A 22,137-nucleotide genomic window follows, 5' to 3' on the forward strand; every position below is an offset into this window, starting at 1 on the left:
TCCCTGCCAAGGCAGGGTAACCAGGAGCAGGTGACACAGGAACATATCCAGGTGGCTTTGGAATGTCTCCAGAGAAGACAAAACCTCCCCGGGCAGCGTGTTGCAATGCTCTGCCACCTTCAACATCAAGAAATTCTTCCTCATGTTGAGGTGGAACTTTTTGCATTTTAGTTTATGGCCATTGCTCTTTGTTGGTGGGCACCCCTGAAAAGAGTCTGGCACTATTCTCTTGACACCCACCTTTGAAATATTTTTAAGTATTGATGAGATCCCTTCTCAATCTTTTCTTCTCTAGACTAAATAGGCCCAGCTCCCACGGTCTCTCCTCGTTAGAGATGTGCCAGACCCCCTATCACCTTTGTGACCTTTTGCTAGACTCTTGTCTTTCATGTACTGATGTTCTAAGGTATCTCTGAGGCAGGCTTAGGGACACTCACAGAAGCTAAAAGCCAGGCACGGGCAGACGCGCCCGCTGACGATGGCTCCATTCGGTCCGTGCGGGGCGCTGACCCCCACGCCCATCCCCTCATCCTACATTTCCCGGCGGCGCGCGCGCAGGGCGGCGCCGCAGGAAGCGCGGCGCGGGTCTTTCCGGCCGTGCGCGCGCCCCGAGCGGAGGCGCGCCCCGAGCCTGCACCGACGAGACAAGATGGCCGGGCTGCCCCGCAGGATCATCAAGGTACGGCCGCGCGCCCTGCCCGCCGCGCGCCGCTCCGCCATGCCCCGCCGGGGGCACCGTGCGCGCCGGGCCGGGGTCCCGCGCCGAGGGCAGCGCTGCGCCGCGCCGGGCGCCGCTTCCGGTGCCCGGGAGCAGGGCCGCGCTAGGCAGGGCCGCTTCCCCGGCCTCCCCCCGCCCCTGCTGGGCGAGGGGCGCCTCGCTGCCGCCCCGCCCGCGCCCTCGCCGCCGCCGCCGCGGGGGCCCCCGCGCGCTCTGACGGCCTGCGCGGGCGGCGGGAGCGGCCGGGCCCTCCTGGCGGGCGCGGGCCCGCGCCCATTGCGGGGATTGCCCGGGCGGCGGCGGCCCCCGGTGCGCCCGAGCGCTGCTATCTGCGCTCCCTTCGGGGTCCCGGGCTCGAAACACACCGGGCACGCCCCTCCTCTGTCTTCTGCCCGCCGTGCGGCTCCTCACCGGGGACTTCCGCCAGGCCCCGACTTCCCGGCACGGCTCTCGGCGTGCTTGGGCCGGGGGAGGGCGGCGGTGGCGCCGTGCTCGGCTTCCTCTTGTGCGGTGAGAGGGGCAAGCCAGCCACAGTGAGCAGTTAAACCTGGGCTACAGCTGTGTGTGCGTCGGGCCATTCGCACCGGTGGTACACACTGGGACCGCCTGGCTACTACTGCGTTTGCTTGGGGATGTCGGCTCTTACCCTGTTAACGTCTTGTGCTGGCGGTTCGGTATCGTGTTTTGGCTTTGATTTGCCAAGCTTTGCAAGGGCTTTTAACTTTGGGGTACTTTCAGCAGATCCTCCGAATTCAGTTCTAGCTTAAGACTTGAGTAATTTGGAGTCACTTACTGGAGATACAGGTAGCTGTACTGCAAGCTATCAAAACACAGCACAATCCTGTAGCTCAAATGGTTGTTCCTGCTGCACTGGTGTCTCCTACTCGATTTCTAATGGTGAGAAGCTCTCAAATGGGTGATCATTCAATTTAAAATATTATTACGTGACTCCAGTAAGGTTTGTTAGCCCTCGTAGGAAATGACAGCATCCTCATAGCTTGTTACAGTGAATGGATGTTCATTTATAACACTGTGAAGCTCTCTCGGTTGATAACCATTGTAAATAAATAAATTTAGAAGTTGTTAAATAGTGGATGAAAAATTGCAACTCTTTTGTTTGAGAAGTCAAGTTATCAAGTGATGAGGTAAAATAAGGCAGGGATAGCATTTACCTTCTGTGAAACAGAACTAAGCTACGATTGGTGCTCAGAATTGTAAGCAGTAAAAATTAAGAAGACCAGTCTTACAGATTTTGACACCCATCCAGCTGCCTGAGTGCACAGCATGCTAATCTGAATGTATTTCAGGTGTGATAGGGAGCAGTGATTCATAATACAGTGGAACTGGTATTTATCACAGAGTTGCAGTAAGAGCTCAGTCATGAGGCTGCTGGCTGCGTTAAATTTTCATTGCTCTTGACAGTTCCCCAGAATACAACTGTGAAGTGCACCCATTTATTTTGCTAGTGCATAAATTTTGTTCTTGGTGCTTTTGTTTTCTTTGTGCTTTTCTAGAAAAAACCTGCTGGCACAATTTATACAACTCACTTCAAAGAGATGTGGTGATGTAGAATTGTTTCTTTTCGTCCTGGGCAAGAAAGGTGAAGGGCAAAAGAGAGTCCTAGAAACTCCAGATTTGCTATGAAGGATCTCCCTTAGACCTGTGGTGGGTTGGGTATTTCCATGTGTGCATTTTAAGTTGTCTGCAGCCAGTCTAGAGCTTTTAAATCTTGCCTTGGTTGTGTTAGATTACCAGCTCTTCAACTCTTGGGCTGTGCGTGCCTTAGGTTGCCACATGTGTGTATGATCTAGGACTTGACAACAGGACTAGTTACTACAGCCTCAAAAATGTGCAAAGTCATATTTTGAAATATCACAGCTGCAGAGGTGTGGACCCAGAAATATGCCTGCTTAAGTCTTCAGGAGTCTTGAGTGAGAATTGTTTTGATCTTTCCTATCATGCCAATTTTGAGTTTAGGTGTTAAATTTCCTATTCTGGATGCCTTAGAGGGAGGGGAGGGAGTGAACTCAGTTGCTAATGAGAATTTGAAAGATCAGGAAAGGAAATGGAAGAGAGAGATAGGAAAGAGCTGAGTACCGGTAAAATAACTCCAGTAAAGAAAATCAAATCTTCATGTTATGCCCAGTAATAAATTTTCTGATAAATAAATGGCTGTGGTTACTTTTAGGAGAAGACCTCCCTTTTCGCTACTTGTACCCTTTGTGTTGTCATCCAGGAGAGACCTTCGATGGCTACTTGGGGCTCGGAGAGTGTATTTGGACTGTATGGAAATCCTGAACCTGGCTGGCCGCTCCAAATGCGGGTGGCATTCCCTGTCTTGAGCGACTGCTGGCACATGGCCGGGCTCTCAGGTTGACTTGCAGCCCTGTACTCCTCAGGCTGCATCTTTGCTATGCGCAGGCTGTCATCCAGCCCAGGAGGAGAGCAGGAGCTTTCCTTGTCACTGCAAGAGCTCTGTTTAGGTTTCCAATACTTTCTTCAAATTCAGTGAAAAGGACAGCATGGGTGTTGCAAAACAGTTGTTGCAGAGGATACATAATAATTCCCAATTTGCTGTCCTCAGATTACTTAGAAACAGACTTTTTACTAGAGTGTGTGTGGAAATGGTCTGTAAGTTCAGAGGATTACTTCTTTAGAATTATGACTGTTAGCACATCACAAATGGTGAGTAGAAGATATTGATGTAGTTTTGAATCTTTAAAGACAATCAGAATTGAAAAACCTTGTATCTTGAAAATAGAGAAGAAGCATTTTTTGTTTTCTTTAGTAGTTCAACACCAGGGGTCCTATGAGAATCATCTTGACAAAAAAAAAATCTATTAATGTAAGATAAAATTAAAATGTGTTATTGGCACATTTACATAAATGTGTGGTTTTGATGCTGAACTTTTTTTCCAAAAAGTGACTATTTCGAGTATTAGAAGGTGAGCCTTTGCAACAGACAATAAATAAGCCTAGTGACTTTTACTTTCAAGCACTCATTGCATCAATTCTTTTCTGTGTTGCAAAGTCACGTACCTCCAGTCGAGTAAGGAATTGAATTACATCTGAATTTTTTTCTTGGCTGACATTCAATCCACCCCATTACTGTGTCAAGTGCAGTGAGAGTATGTGAATGGGATGGATAATATTGCCCATATCATCTTTTGAAATTTTTTTTTCCTGCTGTTTTCATTGCTGCAGTGATCTCATCATTCATGATTTGATGCACAGGTCCCTAAGTTGGCTGTAGTCAGTTGTTATTAGTGCTTCTGTTACAGTCACTGCAGCTACTCCTATCATGAAGTAGCCATCTGAAGCAGTAGCTGAGACTCCTTCAGATTTTTTTTTTTCTAATGAATTTTTCCGTGTTAAATTACAGAGGCTTTGATTTCCTCCCCTGCACGATACTGTGGTGTTGTCCGAGATACGCATTCCTTGCTATTTACTGTGTGAAGCTATTTCCATTATCTACAGTGAACTCCTGCTTGCTGTATTTTTTGAGACTCTGGGAACACTTGGACTGCTAGCTGCAAAATGCTGCTTCAAAATGTAAAATTTCTGGGAGATTTTATGGAGAATTCTGTGGATTTTCTCTTGGTGTGTGTGATGCTAGGCACTTGGAGTATTCTATAGTAGAGGTCAGTATAATCCGCCTTATATGTTTGGGGTTTTTTTTTAATATGAGTCTGGTATTTAGTCTGCATCTGGAACTTTCTAGAAGTTCTTTAAAGTATTACTGACAGCCAGCTTGAAGTTTCTTACTTTTTATTGAAAGCTGTGGTTTTTTGAGGCATACCTTCTATCTCCACATTAAACTTTAAATCACTACTACTTTTTGATTTCTCTGACATTTCTGACCACTTTTTAATTTCCTGAGTAAAAAAAATTAAATAAAAAAGACTTGAGGTAAACCTAATACCTTTTTGTGGTGTTTTGTATTTGTTTGGATAGCAGTAAGGCAGAGAAAACATTATTTTTGAAGAATACCTTTCCTTGACATTTGTCAGAGAATGTAATGTCTTTTTGCAACTTGTATGCCATTTGAATCTTGTGGATAACTTCACATTTGATAGAAGGGTGAAAATTTTGGGAATTTTCAGAAATTTTGGAATTTTGTACTGTCCTTAAAACCATCTTCTCCCTGCTCCTCTCCCCGCTTCCTCCCCTCCCAAGCATAGAAAGGTAGAAAGATAGCACGTGTGCTGTTTTGCAACCCTGATTAAGTCTTCTTGCCAGGTCACCAGCTTGGGCTGGCTGGGATAATGGGAAGAGTATACAGGCAGGTATTGGAATCCTGAAGCTTGGCGGGACAGATGCTTTGTGCAGGCAGGAGAGGGAAGCTGAGAAGACGACTCGGGCCTAGAGGATAAGAAAACTTTCTGGTTAGGTCAAGTCAGGTTAAGTTTTAAAAAGAAAATGTGGAGTCTTAGTAACTTTTCACAACCTTTTCCTTAAAGAAACTTTCAGTAGACCCTGTAGAATAAAATCTGAGGAAAACCCAAGCAAATAACCCAGATAGAGGCAATAACCCTGTTTAGACCATCTTGTATAATACTTGAACAACTTTGATGAGGCACAAACCTATAGTAAACCAATGGATTTTTATTGCTTTGCATGCAGTTGTTTAATATTACATATCTGTTATGTTTAGATAGCATTCAGAGTACCATCAAAATTTGTTTTGTGTAATAGTACAAAACAAAATGACTTTTTTGTAGTTACTTGTGACTGGTGGATTAATAGTGAGAAGCAAGTTGCAAATCTTGCTATAGATGGTGTGGTGGATTGACCTTGGCTGGACGCTGCTCTATCCCTCTATCCCTCCCATCCTCAGAGCAGGGGAGAGAAAATACTGCCCCAAAGACTCCTGGATCAAGAGAATCACAGGGAAGGATCACATGCCCGTTACAGTTATGGGCACAACAGACTTGAGTTGGGGAAAATAATATCATTTATTACCTATCGAATCCTGGTAGGTTAATGAGAAATTAAACCTAAATCTTAAAACACCTTACTCCCCCACCTCACCCTTCTTCCAGGGCTCAACTTCATTCCTGATTTTCCTCTCTCTCCTATCCCTCAGCAGTGCAGGGGAATGGGAAGTGGGGGTTGTGTTCAGTGCATCACACATTTTTACTGTTAGTCCTTCCTCCTGAGGAACTTCTTCAACATGAGTCTTTCCCACAGGCTACAGTCTTCACAAACTCCTCCACTGTGGGTCCTTTCCTTTCCATGGGGTCACAGTGTCCTATGGGTGCATCCACGTTCTCCGGCATGGGGTCATCCATGGGCTGCAGGGGGACAGCCTGTGTTGCTGTGGGCTTCAGAGGAATCTCTGCCCCCACACCTGGAGCACCTCCTGTCTCTACTTCTGCATTGACCTTGGTATCTGCAGAGTTTTGTTCTCACATAATTTCATTTCTTTGGCTGCTGCTGCCCAGGTTGTGGTTTGTTTTTTTTTCCCACTTTCTTAATATATTACCTTAGAGGTGCTGCCATCATTGCTAATGGGCTCAGCCTTGGCCAGGGGCAGGTCTGTCTTGGATCTGGCTGCCATTGTCTCTGTTGGACATGGGGGAAAGCTTCTGGCAGCTTCTCACAGAAGCACCTCAGTGGGCCCCCCCACTACCAGAACCTTGCCATGCAAATCCAGTATAGATAGCATTTGGACAGAAGCTCAGTATGAATTTCTGTTTGCATTAACCACACTTTGATAGTTGACTCTATACCTTATATTAATGCAAACCTCCAATGCAAATGAGCTCCATCAGTGTAATTGCAGGAATGGTTTACACTTAGTGAGTTCATTTATGCCTTCCTTTACAATAGCTGGAGATGCACCATGAAAAGCTCTATCTGTGCTATCACATCGATAATGCTTTAGGAATTTGCATAGGATCTCAGATTCCCAGTTCCAAAATCCTGTAATCTGATGTGGAAAATTTGAGAATGAGATAATTCTTGGGGGAAGAGCACTGCTGACCTTAAAATGCCCCTCTTCATGTTACTGCTTGGCTACAAGGTCTTCTTTCAAGAGTGGGTAGATTCTGGGTTTTATTTTTTGGGGTTTTTTCTTCTGGGAAGGCACTGTTACTGGGAATACATTTGTCTTCATCTCATTGCAAGTGGTTTTGCAGTGGTTAAAATTGTGTGGTGATGGGATTTGGAGAGCCAGAAGTATGTGAAAGGATTGTGAGTGATCCAGAGTTCATTCACAGTGCTTGATTAGCAGAGTTGTAGTATTGATTATGGACAATTGTCCGTATATTGAGTACTAGTTAATGTTTTCTAAAACTGCTGTACCACTGCTTTATTCTTCCTTTTTTTGCAGCTGATGCCTTTGACATGTTGACACTTCAAACATGTTCTCTTGCCTTTTTTTTTTGGATGGTGGTGTTAGATACAGTTAGGGCTGGTGATTGGGTCTAGGGACCGGCAGGCTGGTAGGAGCATTAGCGTACAAGAGGCACTAGCCCAGTAATGAGTCCAGGAAGCAGGGACATGTAGAATGCTGACACTTGGAGATTATGCGGCAAGGAGGAGAATTCATGTGGAGGCTGGTTTTTGTGATCCAAAGTGTAGCCTCCTATTTATGATGCTTGATCTTTGCTTTACAGTTTAATGGGCTTTGCGGCTAATTCTTTTTTAGTTTGTCCTAAAAGGTATTTTCAGAAGATTTTCTTCAATGAAGTTGTTTTGCAGTGATATAATTTTAATGTAAACATTCTGAAATCTCTGCTTAGGTAATGAATTTATTTTCAGTAATGCTGTTTACAGCCGGTTCTTTACATAGTTGTAGCTAATGAATTGATAGACCCTGGAAGAATTTGTGCCAAAATGTGATGTAATGTTATACTAAGTTTTGAATTAAGTCTTTGTAGTTTTCTGAGGCAGCTTTACCCCTATATGTAGAAAACAGTTTTGGCTGATAAGTTGCCCTTTTCCTACTGCCTCCCCCTCAAAAATCAAAGCAAAAACGTGCATACTTTGTTACCTTCTTGTGTGCAATTTATCACTCCTTGGTGAAGGACATCAGTGTGATCTTCCCCCTTATCTCAGTCAGACAGGAAAGAATTGTCGTTTGGCAAATAATTATAACTTGTCACTGTGCCAATAAAGTGCTTTAAGTAAAACCTTAAGTTTCTGTTTCATACCCCAAAATTAATCTGGACTATTGGATGTTGTTGGAAGGTAATGACACTGGTAACTGACAAGAGTTAAGTTACCTGTGGTCAGAATGAAAGTATGAAATAAATGATTGTGTGTGTAGTCTGAATTGAAATGCCGAAGTTGGTTGTTGTACTTCTGTTTTTTGCAGAGAGCTGCACAAGGTGAAGAAGTTAACCATCTAATGAAGTTAGCTTAACCAGAAGTTCGTGAAGTGATCAATCTGGCTCATTCTGTAGCAGCCTCCCAGTACCTAAAGCAGGCCTACAAAAGAGCTGGGGAAGGACTTTTTACAAGGGCATATGGGAATAGGACAAGGGGCATGGATTCAAACTCAAAGAGGGCAGGTTTAGATTAGATGTAAGGAAGAAATTCTTTACTGTGAGGGTGGTGAGGACAGGTTACCTAGTGAAGCTGTGGATGCCCATCCCTGGAAGTGTTTAAGGCCAGATTGGATGGAGTTTTGAGCAACCTGGCCTAGTGGGAGGTGTCCCTGCCCGTGGGAGGTGTCCCTGCCCATGGCAGGGGAGTTTGAAGGTCATTTTCAACACTGCCTGTTCTATGATTCTGATTCAGGTTGAACGGCCTTTACTGTATGAACAGATTCAGCTTGGACTGTGCTGGCGCAAAAATGTTTGTGCCACTGAGATGAGCTTAGACTGATGAACTGATTTGGCTCAGAACTCTGCAGTAAAGGTTATTTCTTAAGCCAGATCAGTTCTCTGATCTCATCTGTTGACTTTGCAAACACTTGGGCTGGTGAGGGGTGTACATGGAAGCATGACTGTTCAAATCAGCACTGCTGCTGAGAAGTTAGAGCTTCCCATTCAGGCAAACTTGCATTTTGTGAGGAAAGGAAATGGTGGAGGTAGTTACTGACGTGAACGAAGTTAATCAAGAAGGACTGAGAATTGTGCTGAAATGGTGGGTAGAAAAGCAGTTTGACTTAATTGTAGACTCAACAGCCAATGAAGAACAAAACAAAGGACTTCCACTCTCAGTGACTAAAAATTAGTGGAACTTAGGTGTAATTTAAAAAAAATCTTTGATTTTTTTGCTATTTGTAGTGTAGTTTCATCTGTTTTACAGATCTTCCTGTGGAACTTGGCAGCAAATGTCTGATCTCCCTTAGGAAGCAAATACTGAAATGACTGATGAGCAATCAGTTAAACTGAAAGATCTTTCTCCTCGTCACATTTTCTCCCACATAAATTGTTATGTGTAGCACTCTGCAAGTGATAAGTGTTATCATTTCAGCTGTAGCAGGAAATGGAGCTAGTGGTTTTAATTTTAAGTCTGTCATCTCTTTCTCAAAAATTCTTAATTTTCAGTATCATTTGTGGAGTCTGAAACTGTCTACTGCATTCTCTCTAAAAGTGGTTCTGGATGCAACAGCTCAAACACAGATGTAAAAAAGTGTGATTTATGATGAGATGGGCTGACCTTGGCCAGATGCTCACCCAGCCACACTATTTCCCCACCTCAACCAGGCAGTGGGAAGAAATAAGGACAAGGTCATAGGTCAAGACAAAGACAAGAGAGATCATTTACTGACAATCATCATGGCAAAACAGGTTCAACTTGGGGCACATGAATTAATTTGCTTCCAGGTAAGATAGAACTGGGTAGTGAGAAACAAAGACAAAGTTAAAACAGCACCTTTGCCACCCTTTTCCAATACTCAGCTTTAGTCCTCCACTCCTTTTCCCCAACTCCCCTGTCCCTGGTGGATGCAAGGGGGTGGAGAATGGGGCTTTACGGTTAGTCCACGGCAACCATCGCTGCTGTTCATTCCTCCTCACACTTTTCTTGTGCTCCAGTGTGGTATGCTTCATGTCTGCAGTGTGGGTATGTGCTCCACTGTGGTCCTTCATAGGCTACAGAGAATCTTTGCACCAATGCCTGGAGCTCATCCTTACTGTCTTTCTCTGACCTTGATGTTCACACTAGTTTTGCTCACAAACTTTTTTTTTTTTTTTCTTGCTGTTCTGTCTGTGTGGTGTTGTTTTCTGTCCTTTCTTAAATACCTTTTCCTAGGTGTGCCACCAGCTTGGCTGATGGGTTCACCAGTCCTGTGTCATGTTTTTGGAGCTGGCTGTGTCTGGTGAGGTACAACTCCTGGCCTCTCCTCGTGGAGGTCACCCCTGGAGCCCCTCTGCTGCCAGCAAATTGACATATACACTCTGTACATGTGCTCAGTTGGTAATGCAGTTAAATTAGATTGTACCAAATACAAGAAAAAATGGAGCAATTGATGTGGATTTCTTTCAGTTGGGTTACCTTTTTTATTTTACAAGTAATGCTTCTTTTTGGCCATTTTGGGACTATTCCTACAGTGTTGCATTGCATCCTATTGTTCCTTTTTGGTAACCCTGGCCATTTATAAAAGTTTGTTTTGTAGCTTGCTGTTTGGAAACCTTAGCTTGTAGCACCTGTGGAAGAAACTTGTCAAGGGATCTGCAGAATTTTTTCATTTGTACTAATGGAAGATGTTTTTATCCACAGCTAGTGCCAGCTGTTCCATGGTTTCTATTGGAAGTTACTGTCCTCTGCTGGATGGCAGCAGAGTTTATGTTGTCAATCAGCATTTTTCAGATTAAAGATCTAGTTAAGACCTAGTTCATTTTTCTGAGTTGTACTGGGAATGCTGACAGGGTGTGCTTTCTCAGTAAATTTGCAGAATGATGATTTCTGGCAAGGTGGCAACAATACACTCATACTTGAGCTGTAGTTCCTGTTGTAGATTAAGTCCACATCTGTCATCTGTCTTCCCTGATCTGTTCAGAATAAAGCTAGGGTTAGTTGAACCTACAAGTAAGGCTAGATACTTTCTCACTGTCTGATGCAGATTAGAGAGGACTTGTATCTTGCCTTGGCCTGACAAAGCAGTAGGAGTGTAACCTACGTCCTAGTAGGTGCTGCTGAAGGAAAATTGCTTGACTACTGCTTAGTGAATTGAGCTAGTAAATGTGCTGCTGAAAATATGAGGAATCATTCCCCTGAGACTTTGTATAAAGATGTGGTATTGTACCATTTTAAATATTTACAGCTTTAAGACCTGCAGGGTTTTCTCTTTATGTAAGAGGCCATTATTAATGTTTTGTGTTTTGAAATTTCAGAATAATTTTGTCACAGATATGTCAGCCTCTGAATGATATTATCTCTCTTTTTTGAGGTAGTAACAAAGTTGCTAGCTATAAAGATGCTTTTCTGCAGTCCTGGTGCTATAAAAGGTTCTTAGATAACGTTTATAGCAAGTAAGATATGCAGTCTTTGGTGTTTAAGACTTCTATAGATGGATGAAGACTTTTAATTTAGTAGTTTAACATGTGTTACTGAAATTAGCCCAGTTGGTAGTTAAGCTTCTTCCTTTGGAATGAGGAGGAAGGCTCTGCATTTCCTTTTTAGGTTGGTTACAGAGTAGTAATCTGTTTCACTGGTATCCTGCTGTGATTAACACTGCAGTCCCAACTCTTTAAACGAGCCCTTCCACCAAAAGGAATCTTCTCCCATCCTTCTGAGAGCATGTGTTTGCTCCCTGCTTTTTGTTGGCACAGCTGTTCGTGTGAAACATCTGGTGCACTGAATCAGGGACTCTTCTCTTGCATGACTTTTTCCCTTTTCTTCCAGATTGGCTACTTAATATAGAGACAGCTATACAGGCAAAAGTGAAAGTGCACAGTAGACTGAACTGGAAAGGCAGCACATATTTGTTCTTTTCCTTTTTGTAGTGTCTGATAATTTATCACCTTACAATGTTCAGACCCTGTAAGGTGGTGTGATTTCTCTAAGCTTTTTTCTAATGGATTTTACAGAGTTCGCTAGTTTTCACAGCTGGTATTAAAGGACAGTGTGGACCAGAAGACTATTCTGTAATGTACTGTGTTCCTTCAGTTGTAACACTCAGACCACAGTATTTAATTAGTGGATTAATAAGCAACATTTTTTATTTATTAAAATAATCTGCATAGCAGTAATATTGAATGTGAAATAAGAAAACTGGGCTGTCAGGAAATTGAAATGCAGGTAACTGAATTACTAAGCAAAGCACATTTGTCTAGAGATACGGAGCATGGATTTCTTTGAGCTATTTTCTGCTGACTTCATAAGAAAGTTTCTCTTAAATTCTAGTGGCCTTCACACGATCGCTTTAAAGTTCACATATTTTATAGGTGCTCAGTATTGATTTGTTCCTGACTGTTTTACTCATGTCGCTTGGCAGGCTGTGTAAAATTTGTGGTGGTTAACTATTGCCATAGCACAGGGTATGGAATTGCACTATTTTTCCAAGCAAAGAATAGTTAACCTTTCTGTAAAATAACGAAGAAGCTTTTAAAATTGTCTAATCCCATGCCAGAATTTCTTCCTTCAGTACTGCAGTCTCTGTGAGACAGAGAAGCTTTAATGTTTAGCTGCAGTGGCTCTGCTAGGTGAGAAATAATGTTCGGGTTTTTTTGCAAGTACTTACATAGGTGACTCTTCTGATTGTTGTATTTGCCACTTCTGTATTTTGGCAGTAGCTATTTGTAGTTCTTTGGTCCTACCTTAGTCTGTTGATAGTCAGCAAGACTTCTGAAGTAGCTTTTTGGTTTTTTAAAAGGGTATCACACAGAAATATTTTTTTAGTTGTTTTAACTGAGGCCTTGGCGGCTTAAGGCTTTTGCAAACACTTCTGCAAGACTGAAAGTGATTGAAATAGTATATTTCTAATGGATTCTCCTTTGTGTGCTAGCTCATACCTCCATGTTCATTAGCAGTTGATTTTCCTGTTTATACATGTGGAAGCATCTTCTAGTCTGTTCATTTTACTTCCTTAAAGAAGTGCTCCGTCTTATTCTGTGTGTATGAACAAGGAGAATCCTGGTGGTTACGTCTGTCTTTTCAGTAACTTTTTCCCCCTTTGACTGAAAGCAGAATAAACAAGCAAAAGCTCAAAGAATGAATGAAACACTCTCCTGCAGATCCATCTCTGCTCATTGTGTGGCTTCTCTTAGTCTTGGCAACCTCAAAAGCCCTCATCCCGGCCTCCTACTCTGCTGGTCTCTTCTAAAGATCACAATGCTCCCTCTCTTCCTGAGGCTTCCTATCCTCACATGTTACTGTAACAACAAGTTGAGGGTTTCTTCCCCCTCAGGTACAATTAGTTTTCTATTTGATGTCTTCATAGAAGAATAGCTATGCAGAATGTCAGCTATGCCATCTGTCCCATCAGTATCATCTGTCACTCTGCTTCAGGCCACCTGTGTTAATAAGAAAGCTTTGCTTTTGCTTGTCAAAACACCTTCAACACTTCTGTCTTTTCTAACCACTTAATTAAAAATAAAAAAGGGGAGGCATAACCAGTTGTGATTGGCAGATTTGTTGTTTTTCAAGTATGGGCTGGCATGTATCTTCCTTTTGGGTTTATTTATTTTAGTCAATGGAAATTGTTACATTACTTGAAATGGGAAAAAGTGGAGTAAATGCAGGAATGAGAAGAAATCTCAATCTAAAACCATTGCAGAGTATGACAAATACAAATAATTGCCTACAGCGGCATAGAAAACTTCATTGAAAGCTCTAGAACTTTCAAAATATGTGCTGAAATATCTTCTGTGAATCTTCAGTATGCTGGAGGAGAACGTAATAAAAACTACTACACAGTACTGTTCTGGAACACTTGATGGGAATTTGCATTCTTGGTGAAGACAAAATTAACTGTTCTATTGTAAAAACATTATGAGCAGCAAAACCCAGTTTATGACTGCAAAACCCAGTTTTCTCTGAATTTATTCTTTTTCCTTTTTAGCATGTTTATATGTGGATGTGCCAGCTCTTTTTATCCTTATTGTCAGGGATTTTTGTTGGATAAGGATGGTATATACTTGGTTCCAACCAATAAATTGGCCAAACAGCAGTGGTAGTATTGGAGCTGTTCATGTCTTCTTCAATAGCACTGAGCTTGGTTAGCTTTAGCCACTGACAACTTACAAAACATACAGAATAGCTGAATTTGGACAAAAGGTTTAAAGGCAGTTTTGGGGGGAAAGGGGGAAGTAACAATGCATAAAACTCGCTTCCTCAGTTAAAAAAGTGTAAGAAATTCCATTTGAAAAGATGTGGAAAGTCAAGTGTTGCATGTGTTCAATCATCCTGATTAGTTAAAAAAAAGTGAAAAATTTAAGTGAAAGAAATTAAACATTCATTTATTTATTTGAATGTGTTTGAAAGACTTATTTTCATTGGATAACCATCCTCTGGAAATTAGAGAATAAGATCAATGTGTAGTTCAACATTTCTTTGTTTCATCATTCTTTGAGTGGTGTATGGGTGGTAGGTGTTTGTTTTTGGTTTGTTGTTTTAGGCTTTTAAAATCCGTAATGTACACTTATAAGAATTAAAATCTATAAACAGGTCAGCTTCCTGACTGGGTGCATAGCATTGCCTGTATACTCACAATTTTTTCTGTCAAATACGACTTATTTTTGCAAGTTTTACGGCAAATCAAATTTGTTTTAGTATCAGCATGTCTGCAACTGTCCATCTCTACCCTAAAATGTGGAAAACAATTGTAATCTCTTTGGAATGGGGCCTAGTTGTATGTTTAAGCATCTTATATGCTTAGTTAGATGTTACAATGCAACTTTCTGATTAATTTCTCCCTTTCTGTTCCTTTTCCATGGTGTTCCCCAAATACATATAAGATGTTATTATTAGTTAACATCTTCACAATTGTAGGACAAAACCCTTATTTACTGTCAGAATTTAGGAGGTGTTGATGTATTTAAGTACAAACATGGTGCGTTCTCTGAATAAATGGCATCTTTGCTGTGTTTCTTGCGGTCTGACAAACTTGTCTGTGTCACATAGTTCTAAAAAGAGGTGTTTTCTGAAGCTTTTGCACAAAGGCAAAGATGTGTGTTCACGGGACCATGGCCTTTCATTTTGAGTGTATTGGACAAGTTTAGCCTGGTGCTTGCTCTCTGCTGCACCAGAGCCTTGCAGGTGTGAAAGATGAGTGTGAGCCAGTTCCCTCACAGGTACTCATCCTCATTTCTGTTTGAAAACAGCTTCAGTTACAGTGATAGCGATGGACCTTTGTGCACAGCAAGCAAGGTGTGCTTGCTTAAAGGAATTTTCATCTAATATTAATGTTCCCCAGGGGCTCAGAGTAGGCTCCGTACTTGCGTGGCTGTAGGCAGCATGAACACTTTTCTTTGCACTCCTTTTTTCTGGGGTGTTTTATAGCAAGATGACCATGCTCATGGGATGTGGAGGGCTTTCTGAGTGGGCTGACATGCTCACAGTGGTACAGCCTCATAGGTATTATGGGATGCCTGCATTGAAATAATTGTTTTTCTCATATATAGGCTCTCCCATTGTTTACTGACAAATGTTTTTTAGTGGCAGAACGTGCAGCTTGTAGCCAGGCATTGCACCCTCAGATATGCTGGCAGGTAGAAGTGCTGATGCTGCTGCCAGAGAACTGCTGATTCTGGGTTATTTTAAGCCAGGATTGGCTGCCCAGTATAGTTACAGTCAGCATACTACCGTAACTAGAGAGGCTGTCTGGAGACTGGGGTGACGGAGGGGGACTGGGGACTGCTGAGATCAACCCAGCTATTAAAATGTGTTATCCTTAATATTAAAAAAAAAGTCTTTGAGTGTGCCCATCAGAACTCAAGCCACAATTTGCTTATGAGCACGTCTGGCGAAGTCCAGCTATGAAGAAGTTTAAAAATTGGTATTTTCCATAAATTCCCTGTTTTTAAGTTTTCAGTTGGCTCACATTAGTTTATATTTAGTATAAGACACTTCCCTCTGCCAGAACTGTCAAACAGTTTATGGTCCTTCACAGGCAGAAATCCAAATTGTCACATCTACCTGGGGCAGCACTCATACTGACAGCTTGCTGAAAGAAACTCAGAATGGTTTATGCACTTACAGGTATAATCTGTAGTTTCTTACTGTCTTTTCACACCACTGAATGTAAACTATCAGAATTTGTTATAACTGCTTTCTGCACAATTAGTGTACAATTAAATAACCAGCAGAATACAAATAAGTTATAAAATTATGTGTATAATTTAAAATATAGTCACAGAAGTAAATGTAGACAGCTCTAAGAGGCTTGGATGGCCTTTCAGTGAGGTGTGTAAGTGGCATCTAATGTCTGTGCAGGTAAGTAGATAATATGTAGTTGCAACAAGGAAGCACACCAGATATATTTAGTTTTAGGTTTGCATACATACATAGTAATAAATTCTATATTATGATTTGTAGAACCTTGACAATTCAGAGATGAGTAATTTGATTTTGGAATTAATTACTTACTGCAACTTCACTTCTTTATATATTTATTAGTTTTTGTAAAATGAGGTGTTATTTAACTGCATCAAGACAGCCATATCACTTAAATGCTGTATACACTGATTTCTGTGAGAGTAATGCAGCAGTGCAGTTATGTTCGAAGAGTTTATTTGGCCAAGTAGGGGTAATCTGTCTGTTTTGTGCTTGTATTAAAGAGAGACTTACTGTATTGGGGAGAGGCTGACTAGGAGAGTGTGTGTACTGACAGGACAAAGAGAAATGGCTCCAAACTGAGAGTGAATTTAGATATGATGTTAGGAAGAAATTTTTTACTGTGGGAGTGGTGAGGCAGTGGAACAGGCTGTGCAGAGAAATTGTGAATGCCCCATCCCTGAAAGTGCTATTGTAGATATATGGAATAAATATGCTATAAAACTGAAATAATCAATTGTTGTTACACCTACAAGTTGACATCTTCTGTCAGTAGAAACAAGATAATTTTTCTTTGTGAAAACCAACACAGAAAGGTAGTGAAAAAAAATTAACTGCACACATTAAAAGCAAGCTTAGAGGGAAAGAGGAAATGGGACTAAAATTGCATGAGGAAATGATGCTTTAGCAGGATTTTTTTGCCCCTGCCTAGTGTTCTTTTGCCATTTTGGCCTTGGGATCTTTTTTGTAAGAACCAGAATGGTGCCCATAAGACTTGTGAAGACAGGCAACAGAGGAAAGGCAAGGTGTATAGGAGTGGGTCTGTCTGCTCAGTGCATTAGCAGGATGGGCAGCTCTTAGCTAGGGTCACAGCTTGGTGCCTGAGGCAGGATTGGCAGAAGAATGGAGCAACAAAGAAACAAGGTTACTGTAGGAGTCTGGCCTTCCCTAATTTTGCTGCTTACAGAACATCTTGACTGTCTCTTACTGTCTGTTAGGGTGACTTGAAACATAGTTATGTGTAGGCCGAAAGTGCTCACAACAAAGCTATTTATGCATATGTAGTCTAAATATATAAAACATCCTTAAAATACATCTTTAGTGTTGCAGCAGAGTAGCACTTTAAATTCTTCGAAGTTGAATCTGATTCCAGTTCAAATGTTTGGCTTAATAAACCAGTCCACTCTTGTTAAGAATAAACCTTGAACAGTTTCTGTGGGTGATTAATCCCTTTGGCTTTTCACTTATGGGAGTTTCTATTTAAGGTAGAGTGGGAAATGCTTTTGGTGTTATCATTGTGGTATTCTTTAAAGTGCTTTTAAGTATATTGAGAAAAGCACAGCAGCTTGGCAATAGTTCAATCAAAAGTTAAGAAAATTGAGGACAACTGAGTTACCTCTTACTGTGTGTTACAGAAGCACACAGCAGGTGAGGATCTGAGAGGAGATGGGTAGCAGTTTACCACAGCCTCATCTTCTTTCTGCAGATGTTCTTTGACTCTAAGGTATTTAATATAGTTTCTGTGAATACAGGCTAAATGATTGCTTGTTGCTTTTAAAATGGTTTATACAAGTCATGTTTCTTTTAAATGGGTTTTGTTTGTTTCATTGCCTCCTTTTCTTCTAGGAAACCCAGCGCTTGCTGGCAGAGCCAGTCCCTGGGATAAAAGCGGAGCCAGATGAAAGCAACGCACGCTATTTTCATGTGGTCATTGCAGGTCCACAGGATTCCCCCTTTGAGGGTGGGACATTTAAACTTGAACTATTCCTTCCAGAAGAATATCCAATGGCAGCTCCTAAAGTACGTTTCATGACCAAAATTTACCATCCTAATGTAGACAAGCTGGGAAGAATATGTTTAGATATTTTGAAAGGTAAGTGTTACAGTGTTTTCTTTCTTCTTATCTTATTAAGTACAGATATTTGTAAGTTGACCCTAAAAAGAGTTATCATGTGTTTAAAGAGTATCTTGCTGCTTCTTTAATCTGGAAAAACTTGCTATTTCTGTAGACTATGGTTAATATGGTGTTTCATAGTGCTATAAATGTTTCTTCAGATAAATGGTCCCCAGCTTTGCAGATCCGTACAGTTCTGCTATCAATCCAGGCTTTGTTAAGTGCTCCCAATCCAGATGATCCACTAGCAAATGATGTAGCTGAGCAATGGAAGACCAATGAAGCCCAAGCCATAGAAACAGGTGATGTATCTTCTAACTTTTTTTCCCCTACTTTTAGGAGTAGCTTATTACTCACTAACTGGGGTATGTAAATCCCAACTTCTAGTTTTATGTCTGCAACTTGGAGAAACAAAAGAAATACTGCATGCAGTCATTGTCCAAGAGCCTCGACTGTGCCTGCAGTGGTCTGTTTTTAAGTCTGTGAAGCTTGACAGAAGAAGAAGCTCTCTTGATCTGTTTTATCTTGAATTTTGATGGTTCTAATTTGCTAGTCTGTCTAATTTGGAGTTGTGGTAAAATGAAGGAGCATTCTGCTGCTTGTCCTCTACAGCTTAAGGAACAGATTAACAGGTTCCAGAAAGTACATCTCTTTGATATTGCATCTGTTGCAGGCTATAGTGGAGTAGAAGAGTTACTATGTTATGCCTCTTCACTTTTGGATCCACTGCTGTCAGCCTGTTTCTATACTGTACAAAAGTTGACAGCTGCTGGAATTCAAAATTGCACTTAAAAGTCTCAGAACTGATACATTTTCTGTGCTTGCAGCAGCGGTATAAAAGTAATCTTTAAGAATATGAATTTAAAATTACTTTAATCAAGCCTGAAAACTGCTTCTTTTCTTAAATATATTTCTTTTTCTTTACAGCCAGAGCATGGACTAGGCTATATGCCATGAATAATATTTAAATGCGCTTTGAACATCAAGTGTGCATCACTTCTCCTGTTCTGCCAAGACCTCTTCCTTTTTTTGTTTGCATTTAATGGACACAGTCTTAGAAACATTACAGAATAAAAGCCCAGACATCTTCAGTCCTTTGGTGATTAAATGCACATTAGCAAATCTGTGTCTTGTCCTAATTCACTATTGTACCGCATGAGCAGAGGCTAGAAGTATCATCTGGATTGTTGTGAAATTGTTTGAAAGCAGCAGCACATCTCTGCTTTTAATAATTTTTCCTGTCATGGTTTAAGTATAAGCACTGTGAATGAAGGTAGGCAGGGTTAGCTGCGGGGCTTTTTGTTTTAATTTTGTGGGCTCCTCCTCCCTTTTTATGGTGATGCTAATTGCATTGGTAAAAGCAGCTAACCAGTTATACTTTAGAATATACCCTCTAGCCCAGTCTAACTTAGACGCTGTAGATGGACAAGCTTCATTGTTTGAACAAAAACCGGGAACATTAAACATCCATCACCTTCACTAATACTATAGTGATTCTGCTGTCGAGTGTAGAAAAATCCCTCCAAGAAAAAGCTTGTGACCATTTTGTATGGCTTGTCTGGAAAATCTCCTGTAAATCTTATGTTTTAGTAAAATATTTTTTGTTATTCTACTTTGCCTTTGTATAGTTTATTTTGCTGTGTTTTCATTTCTCTGTGACAATCGTATTTAAAAAAATTGAGTCCAGAACTGACAATTTTTCTTCACCAGTCTGACATATTTAACAGTAAAGAGGGGGAATTCGCAAGTTCTTTTGGGTTTTTTTTGTTTGTTTTATTTTGGTTTTTTTTGTTTTTCTTCTTCTGTTTCCTGTATTTTGTGTTATACGGGTGACCTTTCCTGGACAATTTAATAGGAAATTGCATTTGGAGTGACTTTTAGAGAAAGTCTGATGAAAAAATTTTAACCTTAATTTTAGTAATGTGTCAGTGTGTGTTTTCATGGAAATAACCAGAATTAAATAGGAGGTTGAGAGCAAATGACAGCATTAATTATGAGTATCTGCGTAGCAGCACGGTTTTCTAACTTCTTTAATTCCTGCCCCTTATTAACTTGAAATTCCAGTGTGCAGAACCACTGTTAGAGCCTGCTTATGTATTGACTGATGCCTGCTTAGCTACTTACAGCTAGCAACTCATACCCCTCGTTTTCTCTACAAGCCTTATTAAGCTACTTGCTTGAGCAACCGGTCAGCTTAAATAGCAACAAAGCTTCTTTATTGGAGGGAAGGAAAGTGGTGAAAAAATTCCTTCTCATCCTTGTTTTTTGTGTATGCATTCTGTCTAGGATCTTTTCTGGGAACCCATCTAATTGGGTTCCCTTCATTTCTTGTATCTCTATTCTCTTCCTTTCCCCAAGCCCTCTCCCTCACAAAACCAACCAACCAACCAAAAAGCTTAAAAGCTTTTGGCAAGGCCGACCTGAAGTGTATAAATGACAGCTTGTAGTGGTTGCAGTAGGGAGTGTTTTGTCATGCAATTCAGGGGTATGGTTATGTAGTCTATTGGTATTCTCCCTCTTTCACCTCTTCTTCCTCTAGTGTCATCTGAAATTTCTATAGAATGTGGTGTATTTATTGTGCTCTTATGTAAGATGAAGAATATCTATTAAAACTATGTTTTCCAACAGACAGTGCTTTCAGTGGTTAGTAACTGGTATTGTCCCTTGAAGTTCTCTGCAACATGGTTGAAGAATGGTTCAAAATTTAACTTTTTCACTAAACTGAGTCATAAAAAACTGTTTTAAAAGTAGTTTCTGTGTTGAATGTAAGCCAAACAGGTCCAGGGCTTGTGACCTGTTCTTCAGAGTGGGTAAGCACCATTAACCCTCTCTTCTTAGAAATGTCTGTTTGGGGTTGGCTGGCATATATCCTGGATCTGCTGCTAGCATAGATAACTTTTGTAGCAGGCAGCTGAGAATAAGCGAGTTATGCTGTAAACTCTGGATTCACTTCACCTACTTCTTAATGCTTTACCTTACACTACATATACAACTTTCCTCAGCTCTGTCTCTAGTCCAAGGGCTGGTGGCACCACTGGAGGACAGTTACACCCACCTAAACATCCTGTTTGAGATTGGCTATCCCTCCCTTCAGTAGAAGAAACAAGACCTGAGCTGGCTCTTAAACAGTTTTAACTTCATAGGTGGGATGAATCCAGACTCAGATAGTATATATTAATAATACTTACTTTACTTTTAAACCTGATTTAAAAGCCCTGTATAAAGTCAAGCTGGGAATTTCATTCCAGCTTTGTGCCAAGGAATGTGTGACAGGCTAAATTCTTTGAAGCTAGTAAGATACAACCTTTTCCCCAGTTAAGCAGGTGTATATTCCCAGTTGTTATGTGAAACTCAGTTATTTCTCTTACACCTACCATTGCAGCTGATTAGCAAATGCAGCTGTCTTTTAGGGAGTGTTAGTTTTATCTCCATTTTTAGTATGCGTCTATTGGATCAATTTACAGTAACTTTAAAATAACTGGGTTTCTTCTACCATTACTGGTGCTATGTGTCAAAGGTCCTAAAATCCTGAGCAGGAGTGATGACATTGCATTTTATGTGTCAGTGTTTGGGTAGTAACTGTGTAGCTGTTGAGCCTGGGTTATCACATGGGCTCTGTAACCACACATGCAAAAAACACTTTTGCAGTAGTTTCCTGTAGCTCAAGAGGAAGCCTTTGGTTTTGCATAAATATTCAGTGGTGGTCTCTTCACGTATAGCCATGTTCTGTCATGGGTATGAAGCATATGATTATTGGGAACTGATGGAACAGATTTTTGGATCTTAGCTGACTTTAGTCTAAACCAAGTGAAACATTGCCTCAATAGCTTTCAAGTAATTGTATTTTTAAGATGTTGAGACTATTGTGGAACATCTTAATGGGCTAGTGACATCAAAAATTGTGACATCTCTATTTATATACATTCCTTCTTGGGTTGGGATTTTTTTTTTTGGTTGTTTTGAGGGTTAAAGTAAAATGTCTGGTAGGTTTTGTCAATAACATGTCTTGACTGTAATGTAATATGACACTGAAATAAAAGGAAGAGTGATTATTCATTACTTAGGCACTGAGCTTCATTTAACTGCAGTGGGCTGCCATCCGTGTGCAACAGTTTCCTAACAGTTCTTGACATCT

At 41.0% G+C, this 22,137-nt stretch overlaps 1 protein-coding gene across 1 annotated transcript; it reads left to right on the top strand.

Annotated features, from left to right (window-relative positions):
• The first annotated feature begins 446 nt into the window (after window positions 1-446).
• On the top strand, window positions 447-22,061 carry UBE2N (ubiquitin conjugating enzyme E2 N). Its single transcript, XM_033059128.1, has 4 exons — window positions 447-679; window positions 17,735-17,981; window positions 18,164-18,304; window positions 18,930-22,061. The coding sequence occupies exons 1-4, from the start codon at window positions 479-481 to the stop codon at window positions 18,968-18,970; spliced, it is 630 nt and encodes a 209-aa protein (XP_032915019.1). The 5' UTR covers window positions 447-478; the 3' UTR covers window positions 18,971-22,061.
• Window positions 22,062-22,137: the final 76 nt, after the last annotated feature.

This window comes from Catharus ustulatus, chromosome 4, assembly GCF_009819885.2.
Source record: "Catharus ustulatus isolate bCatUst1 chromosome 4, bCatUst1.pri.v2, whole genome shotgun sequence".
NCBI classification, from domain to species: domain Eukaryota; kingdom Metazoa; phylum Chordata; class Aves; order Passeriformes; family Turdidae; genus Catharus; species Catharus ustulatus.

Excerpts from the sequence above, each read along its gene's own strand:
- UBE2N (XM_033059128.1), top strand. The coding sequence starts at position 479 with ATGGCTCCATTCGGTCCGTGCGGGGCGCTGACCCCCACGCCCATCCCC. Across the intron at positions 680-17,734 it reads TGCCCCGCAGGATCATCAAG|GAAACCCAGCGCTTGCTGGC; the intron begins GTACGGCCGCGC and ends CTTTTCTTCTAG. Across the intron at positions 18,305-18,929 it reads AGCCCAAGCCATAGAAACAG|CCAGAGCATGGACTAGGCTA; the intron begins GTGATGTATCTT and ends TTTTCTTTACAG.